The sequence below is a fragment of the Apium graveolens genome, unplaced genomic scaffold, assembly GCF_009905375.1.
Source record: "Apium graveolens cultivar Ventura unplaced genomic scaffold, ASM990537v1 ctg7339, whole genome shotgun sequence".
NCBI lineage: Eukaryota > Viridiplantae > Streptophyta > Magnoliopsida > Apiales > Apiaceae > Apium > Apium graveolens.
The window spans coordinates 75,872-93,718 of NW_027420246.1; the positions used below are offsets into that span (position 1 = coordinate 75,872).

Below are 17,847 nucleotides of genomic sequence, written 5' to 3' on the forward strand. Positions count from 1 at the left end.
ACATCTTCAAAATGCCATCGACGCTGGGAGAACGCGGGAGCCCAACAAGCTGTAAGTCACCAGGCAAGGATATAAGTATGAAGGATACATAGATCACATACGGTACACTAACTATGAAGGTATAATATCAAGGGCAGTTCAAGGGAGCTAATTCATATCACTGAAAAATTTCGAAAAAGTTAAATTAACATTATATTAGGATCAAAGAATTCCCAATCGAGTTAGTGCCAGAAGAGGTTTACAAGAAATGTAGATGATGAGTTTGATTCTAAACTCCCCCTGCTCCACACCTTTGCTTAAAAAATATATCAACTAACTGAAAATATAAGATAGTTTCATTTAAGATTATAGGATGGACTTAGAGCTAAATATATGATGTGTACCTGGTTAGAAACTTGTACAGTGAAGATTATATAAAACGAGGTGAAGAGTTTAATTTAGTAAAACAGAAATTCGAGTACCTTTGATGAATTTGTTACATATTCTCTATCATTCAAAAGTTGAGTCTTGAGTGCCTGTGGTATTTCAATACTCAACTTATTTTCCTCCATTATTAAAGGATCCTCCTGATAAATAACAAAAATTGAAATAGCATTTAACTGACTGAAAAATAAAATGTAAGAAACAATTAAAATATGAGTCTATCCAAGATCTAAAAGATAATAATTATTATTAATATAAATAAGGCACAAGATATAATGGATAGCACAAAAATTGAGTGACATTGGTGATCTAACAATAAAAATATCACTAGATATTATCACAGCATTAACAACATCATGAAAATATGCACTTGTCATTTTTAAATAACAATTGAGAGCATAATTAACTTGAAACCATCAACCTCTTGTAATCAAAGTGTTAGTCTTTTATCATTGTTTGAACCTCGAATGGCAAAAATACTTTGCATTCTTGGAGTTCATTTCGGTCTTTCTCAAAAATTGGATTATAACTCAAGAACCTTCACTTTTATCTTACTAAGAATATGACAATTATTATTTGCATACCACCTCAAGGTGTATCTTGGAACCACCTCTTGTTGCATGTGACCATAACATAGGTAATATTAATTAAAAGAAGGCGAGGTTGAAACAAATACAAAATATTTGTGCATATAAATATACCATAGCTGATCTACCACGCTTCCCCAAGTGCTTTTGAGAACATTCTTCACTAAATTTCTTGAGGAGTTGAGCATCTAATATCCATTCATCGTACCTGTGAGTTTGAAAGTTTTTAACAATGTTCTAGGAGGAGGCTAACATGCTTAAAAAGCAAGCTATTAGAAAAAATATGAACATAAAATAGTTGAACAAACATTGAACTAAAGAACTTTTCATGAGCATGTAACCCACTCAATAATATTCAAATTAGCTATTATAACAATAATAAATAAGATAATAATGGATTTAACATAATATAAAGACTACTATAATTGATCTAATTACAAGAACACAAACGTATTAAGGAAAGAAATTATAGAACAAAAAATTTATTAGAAAAAAGTATTTTATTCTCAATGTAAGGTGCTTCCTCTTACTAACCTTTTATTCCAACCCTGCACATATAAAGTGACAATAGGTTATTAAAAAATGATTAATACTAATAATATTCATTGCTCATGAAAAAATACAAGGTTTTAATAAAGCAATACTCACAATATAATGAACCCAATATGTCCATGCCTCTATTTGTTTCTCGTATTCAACCTTGCGCACCTATAAAGAAAATAGAATTTATACCTTTTTTATTGCAAAAGCAAACCAAAAGAATGTTAAAGATGCAAAGGCAATAAAAGCACAAAAGATGACTGACCAATTGCTCAAATATATGCAGCAAGGTGGTAAATACTTACGGAATCACGCTATATTAATGATAAAAGAAAAAATAAATATGCAACAATGACTTTCATGAGGAGCTAAAACTAAATACCTTAGTGCACATTTCATGTATTTGGACATAGTCACTATAGTATAAGTGCACAGCAAAAATCAACATCTTTGGGATTTAATCCTCAAATTGTGATGTTTGATATGATGTTTGCGAAAAAAGCACTTTGACAACTTCAAAGTATGTATTAACTTCTTCAAATAATCTGAATCCTCTTGAGGACAATAAGAGAACTTCAAAGTATGTATTAACTTCTTCAAATAATGTGACGATACAATAAGAGAATTGTGAAATAACAATGCATCAATTATTTTCCCTTCCCATATAATTATATCATGAGCAATCAATGTAAATCACCCAAATTCAATCACACACATTAATTAAAACAGATAGGAATCACTCCAATGATAAAGAAAAACTTAAAAGATAAAATTGCAAGTGCGATACCTTGGCCGGATACCACTTGCCACCATAAAAGGCCAGGACTTTTTCACCTTCAAGATAAAGACTGTTTGTAAGAGAATAGCGTGAGACTCCACTGTTTGATCGTCCCATTTCTGTATGAATTTTGTTTCTTTCAACCTACAATTACAATGGTTGTTATATCCCTTTTGAAACAAACAAAATCAAGACCTTATTATAACTCTTTATAAACATAAACTTGGCTACATAGGATAGAAGTACCTGTTCTTGACTGACTGATTGGCTAATAGTTTGTTAATTTTTTTGCACCAGATCTAAATGTCTAAGACTAAGAGAGTGCTTGTTTTTATAACGGACACTTTTTTCAAAAAATACATTTATTTTTTTGAAAGTTTTATTTAGAACCTATATTATGAATTTTTTTCAATCTTATGAACCAGATCTATAAAGTCTAAGACTAAGAAGGGATATTTTATAACGCATAACTTTTTTCAAAAAATACATTTATTATGAAGACAGTTTTAATTAAAAACATATATTAGGCACAATATTTTAGTGGTATTTCATATTTGGACACAATATTTAATCACTTTTATTAAAAGATTTTTTCAGTTACAAAAAAATATAGTTATAATTATTTTGTAATTTTTTACTTTATAGCGATATTTTTAATTAATTTAGGTATTTTACTATTTGTGAATAAATTTGAGTAGAAATTAAATTCTGATTAAAAAATCTTATTATTAAAATACTCATAGTTTAATTAGATTTATTATGTTTTAATTTTTGCAACCGCTAATAAATATTTTTGAGAAAAATGGTCCAAGGATGACCTCAAGTAACTCACTGAGGTTATAAACTTTTACCATACAAATTTAATGCCATTTCAGTAAATACTAGTAAGTTATCTTAAAATTACAAACTTACACTCTTGTATTTATATGAGAAAATGTTATTATCTCATGGGTCATCCTCAGCCTCATGTACATGATTTCCAAAACAAAATTTAGATCTTATTATATAACTCTTTATAAAAAAAAATTGGCGTAATGATACTATTACTCTTAGTTGGTTAATTTGGTTTCTAACTCCCATCTCTACTCGTAGATAGATTGGTTATTAATAGTCTGTTTAGCTTGTCATAGAACATAGGATGAACCACTTCAATATTCCCACTACAAGAAAGGAAAGGCCATAAGTCACCACCACAAATACTACCGTTGTGCATTGTTGGTTTGGCTTCACATTTCCAACCCAATATAACCAACCAATGTGGATGGTCATATTTAAGTACATAATCAACCAAGTACCGACCCTTAGTTGTCTATTTTCTTTTCTTCTCAAACTGAACCAAACCAACAACAAACCATATAATCAGTTAGAAATATTACCAAAATCGACCAAGTTCAATCGGTAATATTTCTTGTAGGTCCCAATCTTATGGCCCAGGAACAGTGTGGTAGTCCGCCTCAGATTCAAAGGGGAAAAACTCGGTTGAAAAAATGTCATATGGAAATGTCTACTATTATAAATCTCTGCATTTGGTTAGAAAATGATCATTTGGAAATGTTTACGATCATAAATGACCCAAATCGACTGGAAAAGAAGTGGTATTTGTTTTTCTAAACTTGGGAGTTATTTGTTTTTCTATTTGTATGTTTTAGTCATGTAGCTATGGCATATCTATGTGGATTGTGGCATTGAGAGTTTTTAGGAGTAGTCTTGAATAAATCTTTTTGTAACTAATATTGATGGTCTCCTGTGGCCAATTATCTAGGTCCACAGTAGCCACATTTTGTTTTATTTCTTACTCTTTCTTGCTGAACATTTTAATTGTAATAAGCTTTAAGTTCATATGTCTTTATCTATATTTAGTCTTGGAGGCTAACAATATTGTCCTGTAGTGGTGGTATAATGCTGGAAGGATATAATGTTGTTCAATTGAGTTTTTCAGATCTAATTGAGACTCCTTTTATGCTGTGCATTTCTTGTGCTCTCATTTCTTCATTTTGCTATTTGTGTTTATAAAAGGATTATGGTATCAGAGCAGCAGGTGAAGATTGGTGTGTGAAGAGTGATTTGCATCGAGCTATTTTCTTTGTGATTTTTTCTGTATATTTGTGGTGTCTTTGTTTTGTTTGTGTTCCTGTATTGTTAGTTGTTTAAAAACATCTATGTTTGTGTGGTGTGTCTGCAATGGCGAGTGGGAGTAAGTTTTCATTTTCAGATATGCAAAACCTACTGTTTCTGCATCCCTCTGATAACCAGTTGTCGATTAGAGTCACAAAACTTCGAGGATCTGATGAATATCGATCTTGGAAGCGGTCTTTGGAGATTAGACTATCATCCAAACGAAAGCTGGGTTTTGTACACGGAACGGAGATTCGAAGTGCTACAGATCAGACAGAGGCTAGTTCAATGGATATGTGTAATAGTATGGTAACTTGCTGGATTCACAATAATGTTTCTGTCACTATTAAAAAGTCTGTGCTTTTTATTACTTCTGCTTCCGAAGTCTGGAAACAATTAGAAAAGCGTTTTTAGTTAACTCATGGTTCCAGGAAATATAAGCTAAGTAAATAGGGGTATGATATGAAACAAAATGGTCTACTATGGTAGATTATTTTACATCTCTAAGTAGTGTATGGGAAGAATTGGAGTCCATGAACCAATTGCCTGCTGTGAGTATTGTAGGTGAAGATGTCTCTCAAATATAAGCTAACTCGTATTTTACATCTACTATGGTAGATTATTTTACATCTACTCAAATAATCTACCATAAGCTAACTCATATTTTACATCTACTCAAATATAAGCTAACTCATACTTTATATCTACTCAAATAATCTACTATGGTAGATTATTTTACATCTCTAAGTAGTGTATCGGAAGAATTGGAGTCTATGAACCAATTGCTTGCTGTGATAACTGTAGGTGAAGATGTCTCTCAATTGCTGACTTTTATTCACACTCAAAAAGAAGAGGCAAAATTATTTCAGTTTCTTAATAGATTGGATGATATTTACACTCCTCAACGCAGCCAGATGTTAATGATTACTCCTTTACCAAGTGTTGAAATGGCTTGTGCTGTCATTCAACAAGAGGAGTCACAAAAAGAGGTTTTAAAAGGTGCCTATTCGTATGATACAGATGTGTCTGCTATGCTCAGCAAAACCTCTGTGAGTGCAGAGAGGTCATTGTCATGCTCAGTCTGTGGTAGAAAGGGGCACACTAGGGACAAATGCTGGAACATTGTAGGCTCACCCAGATGGAACTATAAACACAAACCTTCTCCATCCAATTCAAGAGTGTCTGTACCTAATGCACGGTGGAATAGCTCTCGAGTTGGTGCTTCTCCTAAAGGTCCTCCTGCTGCAAATGTGGCCATGGGTTCTACACCATCTGACATAACTCAACAACCAATTGTGTTCTCCCCTCAACAACTGCAACAACTTCTTCAGCTCATCCCATCTCAGTCATTGTCACATGATTATAATGAAGATGCTTTAGAAAGTCCAATCTCGGGAATGATCACATGTAACAATGTTGGTATTGAAACTGGAAGGTAGATTATGGCTACGGGCATAACAGATCATATGACTGCAGACTATGGTCTCTTGCATAATGTTAAGAATGCCAAACCTCATGTAACAGTGAATCTACCAACTAGAGCAACAACCATGGTGACTCATCTTGGAGATGTGAAATTAGCAAGTGGTCTTAAACTCTTGAATATCCCGTATGTCCCTGTTTTTACTCGTAATTTGTTGTCAATTAACAAACTATCTCAGGACAATGATTGTTATGCTATCTTCTCTCCAACTGAGTGTACTATTGTTGATGCTGAAACTCATATTGTTAAAAGCAAAGGAATTTTCTAAAATGGGTTGTATCATCTGTCTCCATCTAATGCAGTGTCTGAGAACACCAGTCAACTTTCCTTTGTTGCATCGAAAGCTACTCTTGCAGATGAATACACTCTTTGGCATAACAGATTGGGGCATGCCACTGTGTCTAAATTAAAGTTTATAGAATGCATTAAACAATGCATACATGGTGTAGCAAGGTGTGCTTGACATGCCCAATGGCAAAATTTACAAGGTTCCATTCTCCTTGATTGAGTCACATGCTACCAAGCCCTTAGATCTTGTGCACACAAACATTTGGGGACCGTACAAAGTATGCACAAGATAGAAGTTTACATATTTTCTGACAATACTTGATGATTATTCTAGAGTGACCTGGTTGTATTTACTTCAACACAAATCTGACTACCTCAAGACAATGGAAACTTTTTATCATTTCGTCCAAAGGCAGTTTGCTTCATCTATTAAAGTGATCCGGTCAGACAACGCAAAGGAATTCGACGATACGAAATGCCGCAGATTTTTCCAGATGCAAGGAATTGTGCACCAGACTTTCTGTGCCTACAGGTCGCAACAAAATGCTCGAGTATAGCGAAAGCATAGACACGTGCTTGAGGTTACAAGAGCTATTATGCTTCAATCTGGACTCAAAATCTCTTTCTGGGGAGAGGCTATGCTCACAGCTGCCTACATAATTAACAGGTTACCCTCAACTACTCTCAGTAATAAGATTCCTTATGAATTGCTAAATAATGAATCTGTTGACTATTCTATAATGAAGTGCTTTGGATGCTTAGCATTTGCTATTAACCCTACTTATAGTTCAGATAAATTTGCTTCAAGAGGTGTCCCTTGTGTGCTTAGCATTTGCTATCCACCTACTCAAAAGGGCTATAGACTGTTAGATTTAAGCACTATACAAACATTTGTATCTAGAGATGTGACGTTCAATGAAACTATTTTTCTTTAAATGTGACTATACCTAAGCCCTATATGTCACCTTTACCAACTGTGATGCCTACAGCTACAGTGCATATGCATATTGATGATGATTTTTTGTTGAACTTATGAGTGATGCTCAGACATCAAGTGACAACCAACTCTCTGCACATGAAACCTTAAGCCCTATGCCCAGTGTGTCACCTTCTCCTATCGAAGCTACATCTAATGTACCCCACTCACAGCCTTCTACAGTTATACAAATTTAAAAGTCCCCTCGAAGAAGGTCATCTCGACAACATGAAACCCCAGCTCGGATGAAATCTTATATCACATGGCCCTTTCCTAAACCTAGTGCCAATCTGGTAACAGTAACTGAACAATAAATAACCCCGACCTTTGACTGTTTTCTAACCTCTATAACAACACACAAAGACCGTACTTCATTTAAACAGGCTGTTCAAGATGTCAATTGGGTAAATGTCATGAATCTATAGCTTTCAGCACTTGAAGCCAATGATACATGGGAAATCATAACCTTGCCACCTGGTGCAAAGGCTACTGGTTGCAAATGGCTCTATAAAACTTAGTTTACACCATAGGGAACAATTGAACGTTACAAATCTCGATTGTTGATATTAGGGAACAGACAGATTTATGGAGTGGACTATGAACACACATTCACCCCTTTTACCAAGATGACAACAGTAAGAGTCTTGTTGGCTGTAGCAGCTCTTCAGCAGTGGCACGTTATGCAAATGGATGTTACAAATGCTTTTTTGCACGGAAATCTATATAAAACAGTCGATATGAGATTGCCTCAGGGTTATAGTGGCATTGACAGTCATATTGTACTGCACCAGATGGAGTGTTCTTCTCTAAAGCTGAATTTCGTGTGCAAACTGAAGAAGTCACTGTGTAATTGCGTCAAGCTCCACGAAACTGGTCTGAAAAACTATCTAACACTCTCAAAGATCTGTACTTTGTCCAATCTTTCTCCGACTACAGCTTGTTCACTCTCACTACGTCCTCTTCTATCATTCTTGTGTTAGTATACGTAGATGATTTGTTCTTGGCAGGAAACAATCTTGCAGAAATCAATCATCTATAACAAATGATGTCTGGAACATTCAAGATGAAGGATTTGGGGGATGTGAACTACTTTTTGGGTCTTGAAATTAGCAGATCTACAACTGGATTTTTTTGTCTCTCAGAAGAAATATGCGTTGGATTTGCTTGAAGAATTTGATGTTATCTCTGCCACACCATTGAAACTTCCAATGGATATTCACCTTCGTCTCAACGTTGAAACAAGAACCTTCCTCAGTGACCCACATCCATATCAACGTCTTATGGGAAAACTCATTTATCTGACAATAACCCATCCTGACATCTTTTTTATGTCCATATCCTCACTCAATTTATGCAACACCCAACAACAGCTCATATAGATGCTGCTATCAAGCTTCTTCGATACGTGTCAAAATGTTTTCACTCATCTCCATCCAAGCGATGACTAATTTCTTCATCTTTAATATCACGATTCTTATACCGTCTCCTATGATCAGATGTATTTGATGACATATACAAACATTGTAGTCGAGGAATCAAAGAAAAATGTCTTAAGAATTTTTTTAGAATTTTCTTACCATCTTTCCTCAAAACATCTCGATTATGATCTTGACTACATATGTCATACACAAATTTATCCTTGTCATATCCATAAAATAATATACAATCGTACTCACATAAATATAATTTTTAGTATTCAACTGTTAAACCCTTTATAATCTTTCTCATTACATAATAAGTTTGAGGAAACATGTGTTTTTTGGTAACACATTCGTGAAATGGTTAAGCAAACTATTAAAAGCTATATTACTACCATGTGAGTTACTTTTTAATTTGAAAAATATCATAATAAAGCTTAATCTTGTATACTTTGTATTACCAGTATAAATAAGTGCTCCATTTTCAACAATCACTTTATACAATTTTTTGGCAATATCATTTGGAGCTTCTTCTACATTACTAGTTCCCCGATCCACGGTATCATAAAATTCAGGATTTTCATCGGTAAAATCGTTCAGCATCACATTCAAATCTACCAGTTGTTCTACCCTCAAAGGTTCCCAAATACAATAACGATGATGTGATGTTCGACTACATTTCCTTCCCACTTTTTTGATGTGACGTCCATATGATATAACCCTTAAGCATCCCGTTAGCGAGCAAATAAAAACTAAAATCCTCAATATCTAACCCATACAAATTCTTACAATATTTACAAGGACATTTCATTATACCATCTTATTTCATTCCATTTTCTCTTGCAAAATTAAAAACAAATTTTACACCAGTTCTATATTCGGGAGTTAACGAAATTATATCTCTTTGCACTTGATTTCGAATCTAACTCTGATCAATGTTTGTCATCTATATACAAACATTTTATAAATGTAAACAAGTAATTTGACATGTATTTCATGCAAAATATATGCATTTAATGTAAATACACACATGTAATATATATATATATATAATACATAAACAAGTAATGCACACCCACACATACAAACAAAAATTTAATGAAAGAAAAAAAAAGATTTACATATATATTTGTATCACTTCTCCTTCTCAATTCTTATATTATTTCCTTTTGTTCAACTTCTACTCATTTGGAGATATGAGAGCTTAAAACCTGTTATCCTTCGCTTATGACTTCCGTACAAAACTACGTCGAACCATGGTAACAACATATAGATTTTTCTAAATAAAATCACTTTTTAATTTTTAAGATTCAGTTTGCGTTGGTTAATGGTCCTCGCATTCAACAAATAAAATCTTCAATTGCCAAGTGTGAGCAAATGAAGACCATATCAGTGGCAACCTAATTTGGGAAACTGGCCACTTTGTGGGAAGAACTCAATCATCATGAACCCTTGATTACTTATTCTTGTTGCTCGGCTTGTACAGCGGGTCAGCAACATGAAAAACGCAGGGAGGCTTCTCGGCTTTATCAGTTTTTGATGGGTCTATGTTCGGAATATTATGCTCATCTTTGTACATAATATTATCTCAAGATCCCTTGCCAACCCTTGATCGTGCATTTCAATTGGTTGTGCAAGAGGATCGTGTTCGTCACGCTAAGTCAGACCCAGAAGTGCAGCCACCGGATGTGATGTGTTTTCCACTCCGCACTAATGCAGCGAGGGGAAAGGCAACTGACTCAGATGAAAGATATTTGAAGGAGCATAAATCTCACTTGTATTGCACGTACTGCAAGAAAACAGGCCACCTTGAAAAATCATATTCAGAGATAATTGGTTACCTAGAGTGGTGGCCGAAAATCAAAAGCAAACACAGGGGTTGCAGGAAAGTCACCTCAAACAAGTGGCCACGGACGAGGATCTACACAAGCCAATTCCACTGTGGCCAGAGGTGGGTCGTGGGGCAAGCTTTACGGGAGGCTCCTCTCAAGCATTCTCGGCCGATCAATGGAAAGCTCTTGCGGGATTTATTGGTAACATCAAAATTCCTGATGACCGCTTGAATGGTGGATTGTTGACCGGGGAATCTAGACATGTACTTGTCATGCTTCGTGGCTCTTTCATACTCATGAAGTACATAACTGTCTCGTTCGCCTTCTAAACGAAAAATCGGTGATGGCAACAAAGGAGGGCTCGGTCTGATTTCATCAAAAATAACTCTAAAAAACATTCTTTTGGTTCCCAAATTAAGTTGTAATTTAATTTCGGTAACTCAATTGATTGATCATTTGCAATGCACTGTCCAATTTAATGACTCTATGTATGCTATACAGGACCATTCGAGGATGCTGATTGGAACGAATATTATGTGGGATGGACTATACTACTTTGATGGAGAGGCTTCAGTGCAACATTTAACAACTCATGGGTCTTCTTCAATTTTGGAGTTGTGGCACAGACGAATGGGTCATCCGTTAAAAAAGTAGTCAAGCTTCTTCTCCTGTTAATGATCGTAAGGGTAGTTTAAATAAAGCTTGCGAAGTTTGTTTTCGTGCAAAACACCCTAGAGACAAATTTCCTTTGAGTGAGAATAAAGCATTACGAATTTTTGAGAATGTACATTGTGATTTGTGGGGACCGTATAGGCATCCCTCTTCTTGTGGTGCTAGATATTTTTTGACTATCGTGGATGATTTTTCTCGTGCCCTTTGGATTTACTTGCTTGTTGATAAAACTGAGGTGTTTCATAAGTTTATATCGTTTGTTGCAATGGTTGATAGACAATTCTCACAAACAATTAAAGTTGTTCAGAGTGATAATGGAACTGAGTTTAATTATTTGAATTTTTTTTTAATACATCTGGAATTTTATTTTGAACTTCTTGTGTGGGAACTCCACAACAAAATGGGAGAGTAGAACGAAAACATAAATATTTTGAATGTGGGGAGAGCGTTGCGATTTGAAGCTAATTTACCAATTTATTTTTGGGGGAGAGTGTGCTTGTGGCTGCTCATTTAATTAATGTCACTCCCTCTACCTTGTTGCAGAAAAACTCCTTATGAATTTTTGTTTGGCACTTCTACCATTTATAACACCATCCGCACTTTCGTTGTCTTTGCTCCCGTAGCCAAGATGGTCATAGTTCGAGCCTTTCTTGCTATAGCAGCTTCAAAAAATTGGGAAATCCATCAAATAGACATCCACAATGCTTTCTTACAGGGTGATCTTGACGAGGAAGTGCATATAAAACTCCCTCCAGATTTTGAATCCTCTAGTCCTAACAAGGTATGTCGCCTCCGCAAGTCTCTCTATGGTCTGAAAGAAGCACCACAGTGTTGGTTTCCTAAACTTGTGTCTGCCTTAAAAAAGTACGGCTTTTTGCAATCCTATTCAGATTATTCCATGTTTACTTATACCAAAGGAGATATTCAAATTAACGTCCTTGTGTATGTTGATGATCTAATTATCTCTAGGAATGATTTCGCTGCTTTAAGGGCTTTAAAAGCTTATCTCAGTGATTGTTTTCACATGAAGGATCCAGGTTCCCTAAAATATTTTTGGGGATTGAGGTAGCTCGAAGTTCATCTGGATTATTTCTCTGTCAACGAAAATATACACTAGACATTATTTCTGAGGTAGGATTGTTGGGAGCTAAACCGGCACACTGTCCTATCGAGCAAAATCACAAGCTTGGCTTAGAAAATGGAAAGCTTCTGTCTGATCCTGCATCTTATAGGCGACTAGTGGGCAGACTTATTTATTTGATTGTTACCTGTTCAGATCTTGCTTATTCGGTTCATATTCTGTCACAATTCATGCAGGAGCCGAGAACTGAGCATGGGGAGGCAGCCTTACGAGTAGTACCCTATTTGAAAGGTACATCTTGTCAAGGCATTTTATTACGAGCAGACAGTGAGTTAACGTTGCAGGGTTGGTATGACTCTGATTGGGCCGCGTGTCCTATTACACGTAGATCATTGACTGGATGGATGGTATTTCTAGGTAATTCCCCAGTCTCTTGGAAGACTGAGAAACAAAATATTATTTCCCGCTGTTCAGCAGAGGCAGAGTACCATTCGATGGATGCTACCACCTGTGAACTGAAATGGCTGAAGGGTCTTTTATTGAGTTTGGGTGTCCATCATCCAAAGGCAATTAAACTCTTTTGTGACAGTCAATCGGTACATCATATTGCTAAAAATCCTAGTTTTCATGAACGTACGAAGCATATCGAAGTTGACTGTTATTTTGTTCGTGATGCGATCTCAGATGGCTTAATCGATCCCTCATATGTTCATACTAATACACAGTTGGCGGACGTTTTTACCAAGGCTCTTGGCAAATCTCAATTTGAATTCTTGATACGTAAGCTCGGTGTCTTCACTCCGACGAGTCCAGCTTGAGGGGGTGTTAGGATTACCTTAATTATAGGATATATGATTGATATTGGCTGTGGTGATGATTGACCAGATTACCTTAATTATATGATATATGATTGACATTGTCTGTGGTGATGATTGATATTGTCGGTTGTATATCTATTCACAGGCCAGAGAAAAGCAATAGAAAATAGGCCTTTACCTAAATCTTTACATAATTATTTATTTGAATATAAATTTTTAAATAATATACTTTTTAAAATAAGTTTCAAATGTAGGTATTTTAAATAATTTTTTATACTCATTTTTAATTACCTTTTTTTAACAAAAGAACTTGTAAAAAAATTCATTAGAAAAAACAATAACCTAGGCCTTAGAATATGATTAATATTTTTTTTGCTAACAATCACTAAATATTATTATCATATTAAGTAAACCAGGCTTAATATATATGATCAATAGTATATTTTTTTGTCAACAATTAGTAAATACTATCAGCCTTAGTGCATGTGATTAATATTTTTTTCCTTAAATATACCATAGCTGATCTACCACCCTTCCCCAAGTGCTTTTGAGAACCTTCTTCACTAAATTTCTTGAGGAGTTGAGCATCTAATATCCATTCATCGTACCTGTGAGTTTGAAAAGTTTTAATAATGTTCTAGGAGGAGGCTAACATGCTTAAAAAGCAAGCTATTAGAAAAAAAATGAACATAAATACTTGAACAAACATTGAACTAAAGAAGTTTTCATGAGCATGTAACCCACTCAATAATATTCAATTAGCTATTATAACATAATAATAAGATAATAATGGATTTAACATAATATAAAGACTGCTATAATTGATCTAATTACAAGAACACAAACGTATCAAGGAAAAACATTATAGAACAAAAAACATTAAAAAAATATTTTATTCTCACTGTAAGGTACTTCCTCTTACTAACCTTTTATTCCAACCCTGCATATAAAGTGACAATAGGTTAATAAAAAATGATTAATACTAATAATATTCATTGCTCATGAAAAAATACAAGGTTTTAATAAAGCAATACTCACAATATAATGAACCCAATATGTCCATGCCTCTATTTGTTTCTCCTATTCAACCTTGTGCACCTACAAAGGAAATAGAATTTATATTTTTTTTGTTGCAAAAGCAAACCAAAAGAATGTTAAAGATGCAAAGGCAATAAAAGCACAAAAAATGACTGACCAATTGCTCAAATATATGCAGCAAGGTGGTATATAGCTTACCGAATCGGGCTATATTAATGATAAAAGAAAAAATAAATATGCAACAATGACTTTCACGAGGAGCTAAAACTAAAATACCTTAGTGCACATTTCATGTATTTGGACATAGTCACTATAGTATAAGTGCACAGCAAAAATCAACATCTTTGGGATTTAATCCTCAAATTGTGATGTTTGATATGATGTTTGCCAACAAAGCAGTTTGACAACCTCAAAGTATGTATTAACTTCTTCAATATAAATCCTCTTGAGGACAATAAGAGAACCTCAAAGTATGTATTAACTTCTTCAAATAATGTGAATTGTCTTGAGGACAATAAGAGAATTGTGAAATAACAATGCATCAATTATTATCCCTTCCCATATAATTATATCATGAGCAATCAATGTAAATCACCCAAATTCAATCACACACATTAATTAAAACAGATAGGAATCACTCCAATGATAAAGAAAAACTTAAAAGATAAAATTGCAAGTGTGATACCTTGGCCGGATACCACTTGCCACCATAAAAGGCCAGGACTTTTTCACCTTCAAGATAAAGACTGTTAATTTTTTTGCACAGGATCTATAATGTCTAAGACTAAGACTAATAGAGTGGTTATTTTCTAACCGACACTTTTTTCAAAAAATACATTTATTTTTTAGAAAGTTTTATTTACAACGTATATTATGATTTTTTTTGAATCTTATGCACCAGATCTATAAAGTCTAAGACTGAGAATGGATATTTTATAATAGATAAATTTTTTCAAAAATGCATTTATTTTGAAGAAAGTTTTATTTAAAATATATATTAGGCATTTTGGAAATATTGAAGATTTTAATTGTATTTCGTATTTGGACATAATATTTAATCACTTTATTAAAAGATTTTTTCAGTTACAAAAAAATATAGTTATAACTATTTTGTAATTTTTTACTTTATAGCGATATTTTTAATGAATTTATGTATTTTTCTATTTGTGAATAAATTTTAGTATAAATTAAATTCTGATAAAAAAATTTTATTATTAAAATAGTTGTAGTTTAATCATATTTATTATGTTTTAATTTTTTTAACCTCTAATAAAAAAATTTGAGAAAAATGGGCCAAGGATGACCTTAGTAACTCACTGAGGTTATAAACTTTTACTATAAAAATTTAATGCCATTTTTGTAAATACTAGTAAGTTATCTTGAAATTATAAATAACCACATTTGGTTAGAAAATGATCACTTGGAAGTGTTTACGATCATAAATAATTAAAATCGATTGGAAAAGGGTGGTTGTAAATATGTTCGCGATGCATTTAAAGTACTCACCAACATTGTAATGCACTTTCTGTTGGAATAATCTTAAATTTAGTTATTAATTTGTGTTTTATTAGTTTTGAATAAATTGTATAGGCCTAAGTGAATGTTGTTGGTTAGCACAACAGTAGCTGTAGGCCGGTCATAGTTCAGTTTCAGCAATATTAGGGAAGTTGAAGAAGTGGAGTCATGCTAGGAAGTTCAGTTGCTATTTTCTAGATATCACGTTATATGTCTAGACTAGTATATATTAGATTGTATGCATTCAGTTTGATAATAAGGAATGAGAAGCAGCTTTATTATCTTCTCCATACACAGTAGCCCTGTGCTAAGCACTGCACTTTGTATCTAAAGAACAAGCCCATTACAATTTTATTCTACACTGGGCATCAGAGCATAATGGTTAGGTTCCTGTATGCCTAAATATCAACCCAAGCACACAAAAAAAATCATGGAAACATCCAAAGCAAAAGAAAGTTTTATGGGCTTAAGCTATCCAATGTTAACAAGAAACAATTATACGGCATGGTCCCTGATGATGAAAGTGTTCATGAAGGCGCAAGGAGTTTGGTGTGGAATCGAAAGAAGGATCCTAAGGGGGTCGTGGATGAGAAAATGGTGCAAGTGGCACTTGCAGCAATATATCAAGGTGTGCCCGAAGATGTGTTGGTGTCCATTACTGAAAAAGAAACAGCTAAGGAAGCATGTGAAGCGATCAAGACGATGTGCATGGGTGTGGAAAGAGTAAAAGAAGCAAAAGTGTAGATATTAAAAGGCGAGTTTGTGTCCTTAATCATGAAGGAAACGGATAAACTCGAAGATTTTTGTATAAAGTTGAGTGGGATTGTGACTAATATGAGGGTCCTTTGAGAAACAATGGAAGAATCGAGTGTTGTGAGAAAAATTCTACTTGTAGTTCCGGATAAGTTTGTTCAAATAGCTTCAAACATAGAACAATTTGGAGACATTAAGGTGATGACAGTTGAAGAGGTAGTTGGTTGTCTCAAAGTTTACAAGGAAAGGATGAAGGTCAGGTCTTAGAGCATAGTTGGACAACTTCTTCTGGAATCTCGGAATCAAAGAGCTAGAGGTGGTTCTTTCCGTGATAAGAGTAGGATAAAGTGTTATAACTGTAATACTATGGGACACTATGCTGCAGAATGTGATATATCGCGACGGGAAAGATAGAAGAGACAAGAAGTGAACCTCACACAGATCAAGGATGATGAACCAGCATTATTATGGACAGAAGAATGATGCCAGACAGGCAAAATAAAAGGTGCCAGACAGGTAAACAGAAGTGCCAGATGGGCAGGATTTTTTTAAAGCGAAAAGGGCTAAATTTAAGTGCCATATGGGCAAAGAAGTTGAAAGCCAAACGGGTTAGGATGAATGCCAGACGGGCTAAGCCAAATGAGTTCATGATAAATTTAAGATTAAGGGGGTGATTATTGGAATAATCTTAAATTTAGTTATTAATTTGTGTTTTATTAGTTTTGAATAAATTGTATAGGCTTTAGTGAACGTTGTGTTGGTTAGCACAACAGTAGCTGTATGCCAGGTCAAAGTTCAATTTCAGAATTATCAGGGAAGTTAAAGAAGTGGAGTCATACTAGGAAGTTTAGTTGCTATTTTTTAGATATCACGTTATATTTCTAGACTAGTATATACTAGATTGTATCCATTCAGTTTGATAATAAGGAATGAGAAGCAGCTTTTTTTTCTTCTCCATACACAGTAGCCATGTGCTGTACTTTGTATCTAAAGCACAAGCCCATTACAATTTTTATTCTACACTTTCTCAATGTTATTAGGGAGAAAAAAAGAGATAAAAGGAAATTTTCCAAAATAGACAAACAGAACGACCGCTAAACATCTATTGATATTGGGAATGTTAGGGGATGCTCGAATTGAAAATCATAGTTTTTCTGATGATGTTGGGGTAGTAGAGCTCAACAAGCCCCCTAACATAAGTGCTTCCGAATTCTGTTCGAGGTTATAAATATGGATGCCCTATTTATCCCAGAAATATTAAATTCAACTTTCTTAAAAATAAATGTATTTTTCGAAAAAAGTGTCCGCTATAAAATACCAACTCTCTTATAGATCTGGTGCAAAACAAATTATGGAATGAAGTTTATACCGTGATTCTGAGCACATAATCCACATATACAATCAACATTTAGATTACAACATGGTTTAAAATGAACCATATTCGATACTGCAGGTATCCAAAATATCCAGTTAATTAAAATATCACATGATGATAGGAAACACAGTGAAACAAATTACACCTTTAGGCCA

General features: G+C 34.2%; 2 protein-coding genes across 2 annotated transcripts; one reads left to right on the forward strand and one right to left on the reverse strand.

Moving 5' to 3' along the window:
- Positions 1–268: 268 nt before the first annotated feature.
- Positions 269–2,445, reverse strand: LOC141704046 (protein MRG1-like). Its single transcript, XM_074507394.1, has 6 exons — positions 2,338–2,445; positions 1,659–1,718; positions 1,545–1,558; positions 1,125–1,218; positions 462–566; positions 269–316 (listed from the first exon to the last, which is right to left on the reverse strand). The coding sequence occupies exons 1-6, from the start codon at positions 2,443–2,445 to the stop codon at positions 269–271; spliced, it is 429 nt and encodes a 142-aa protein (XP_074363495.1).
- Positions 2,446–5,885: 3,440 nt separating this feature from the next.
- On the forward strand, positions 5,886–13,011 carry LOC141704047 (uncharacterized). The gene is made up of 7 exons (XM_074507395.1): positions 5,886–6,072; positions 6,229–6,379; positions 6,549–6,765; positions 10,120–10,641; positions 10,942–11,090; positions 11,656–12,149; positions 12,248–13,011. The coding sequence occupies exons 1-7, from the start codon at positions 5,886–5,888 to the stop codon at positions 13,009–13,011; spliced, it is 2,484 nt and encodes an 827-aa protein (XP_074363496.1).
- Positions 13,012–17,847: the final 4,836 nt, after the last annotated feature.

What these genes read in the sequence shown, in the direction of transcription:
- LOC141704046 (XM_074507394.1), bottom strand. Translation starts at nt 2,445, where the DNA reads ATGGGACGATCAAACAGTGGAGTCTCACGCTATTCTCTTACAAACAGT. An exon ending in GCAAGTGGTATCCGGCCAAG is followed by an intron (nt 1,719 to 2,337) that starts GTATCGCACTTG and finishes TTTTCTTTATAG; the next exon opens with GTGCGCAAGGTTGAATACGA. An exon ending in AGCGTGGTAGATCAGCTATG is followed by an intron (nt 567 to 1,124) that starts GTATATTTATAT and finishes GTTATTTATCAG; the next exon opens with GAGGATCCTTTAATAATGGA.
- LOC141704047 (XM_074507395.1), top strand. Translation starts at nt 5,886, where the DNA reads ATGGCTACGGGCATAACAGATCATATGACTGCAGACTATGGTCTCTTG. An exon ending in GGTCGCAACAAAATGCTCGA is followed by an intron (nt 6,766 to 10,119) that starts GTATAGCGAAAG and finishes TGAAAAACGCAG; the next exon opens with GGAGGCTTCTCGGCTTTATC. An exon ending in TTTTCACATGAAGGATCCAG is followed by an intron (nt 12,150 to 12,247) that starts GTTCCCTAAAAT and finishes TTTCTGAGGTAG; the next exon opens with GATTGTTGGGAGCTAAACCG.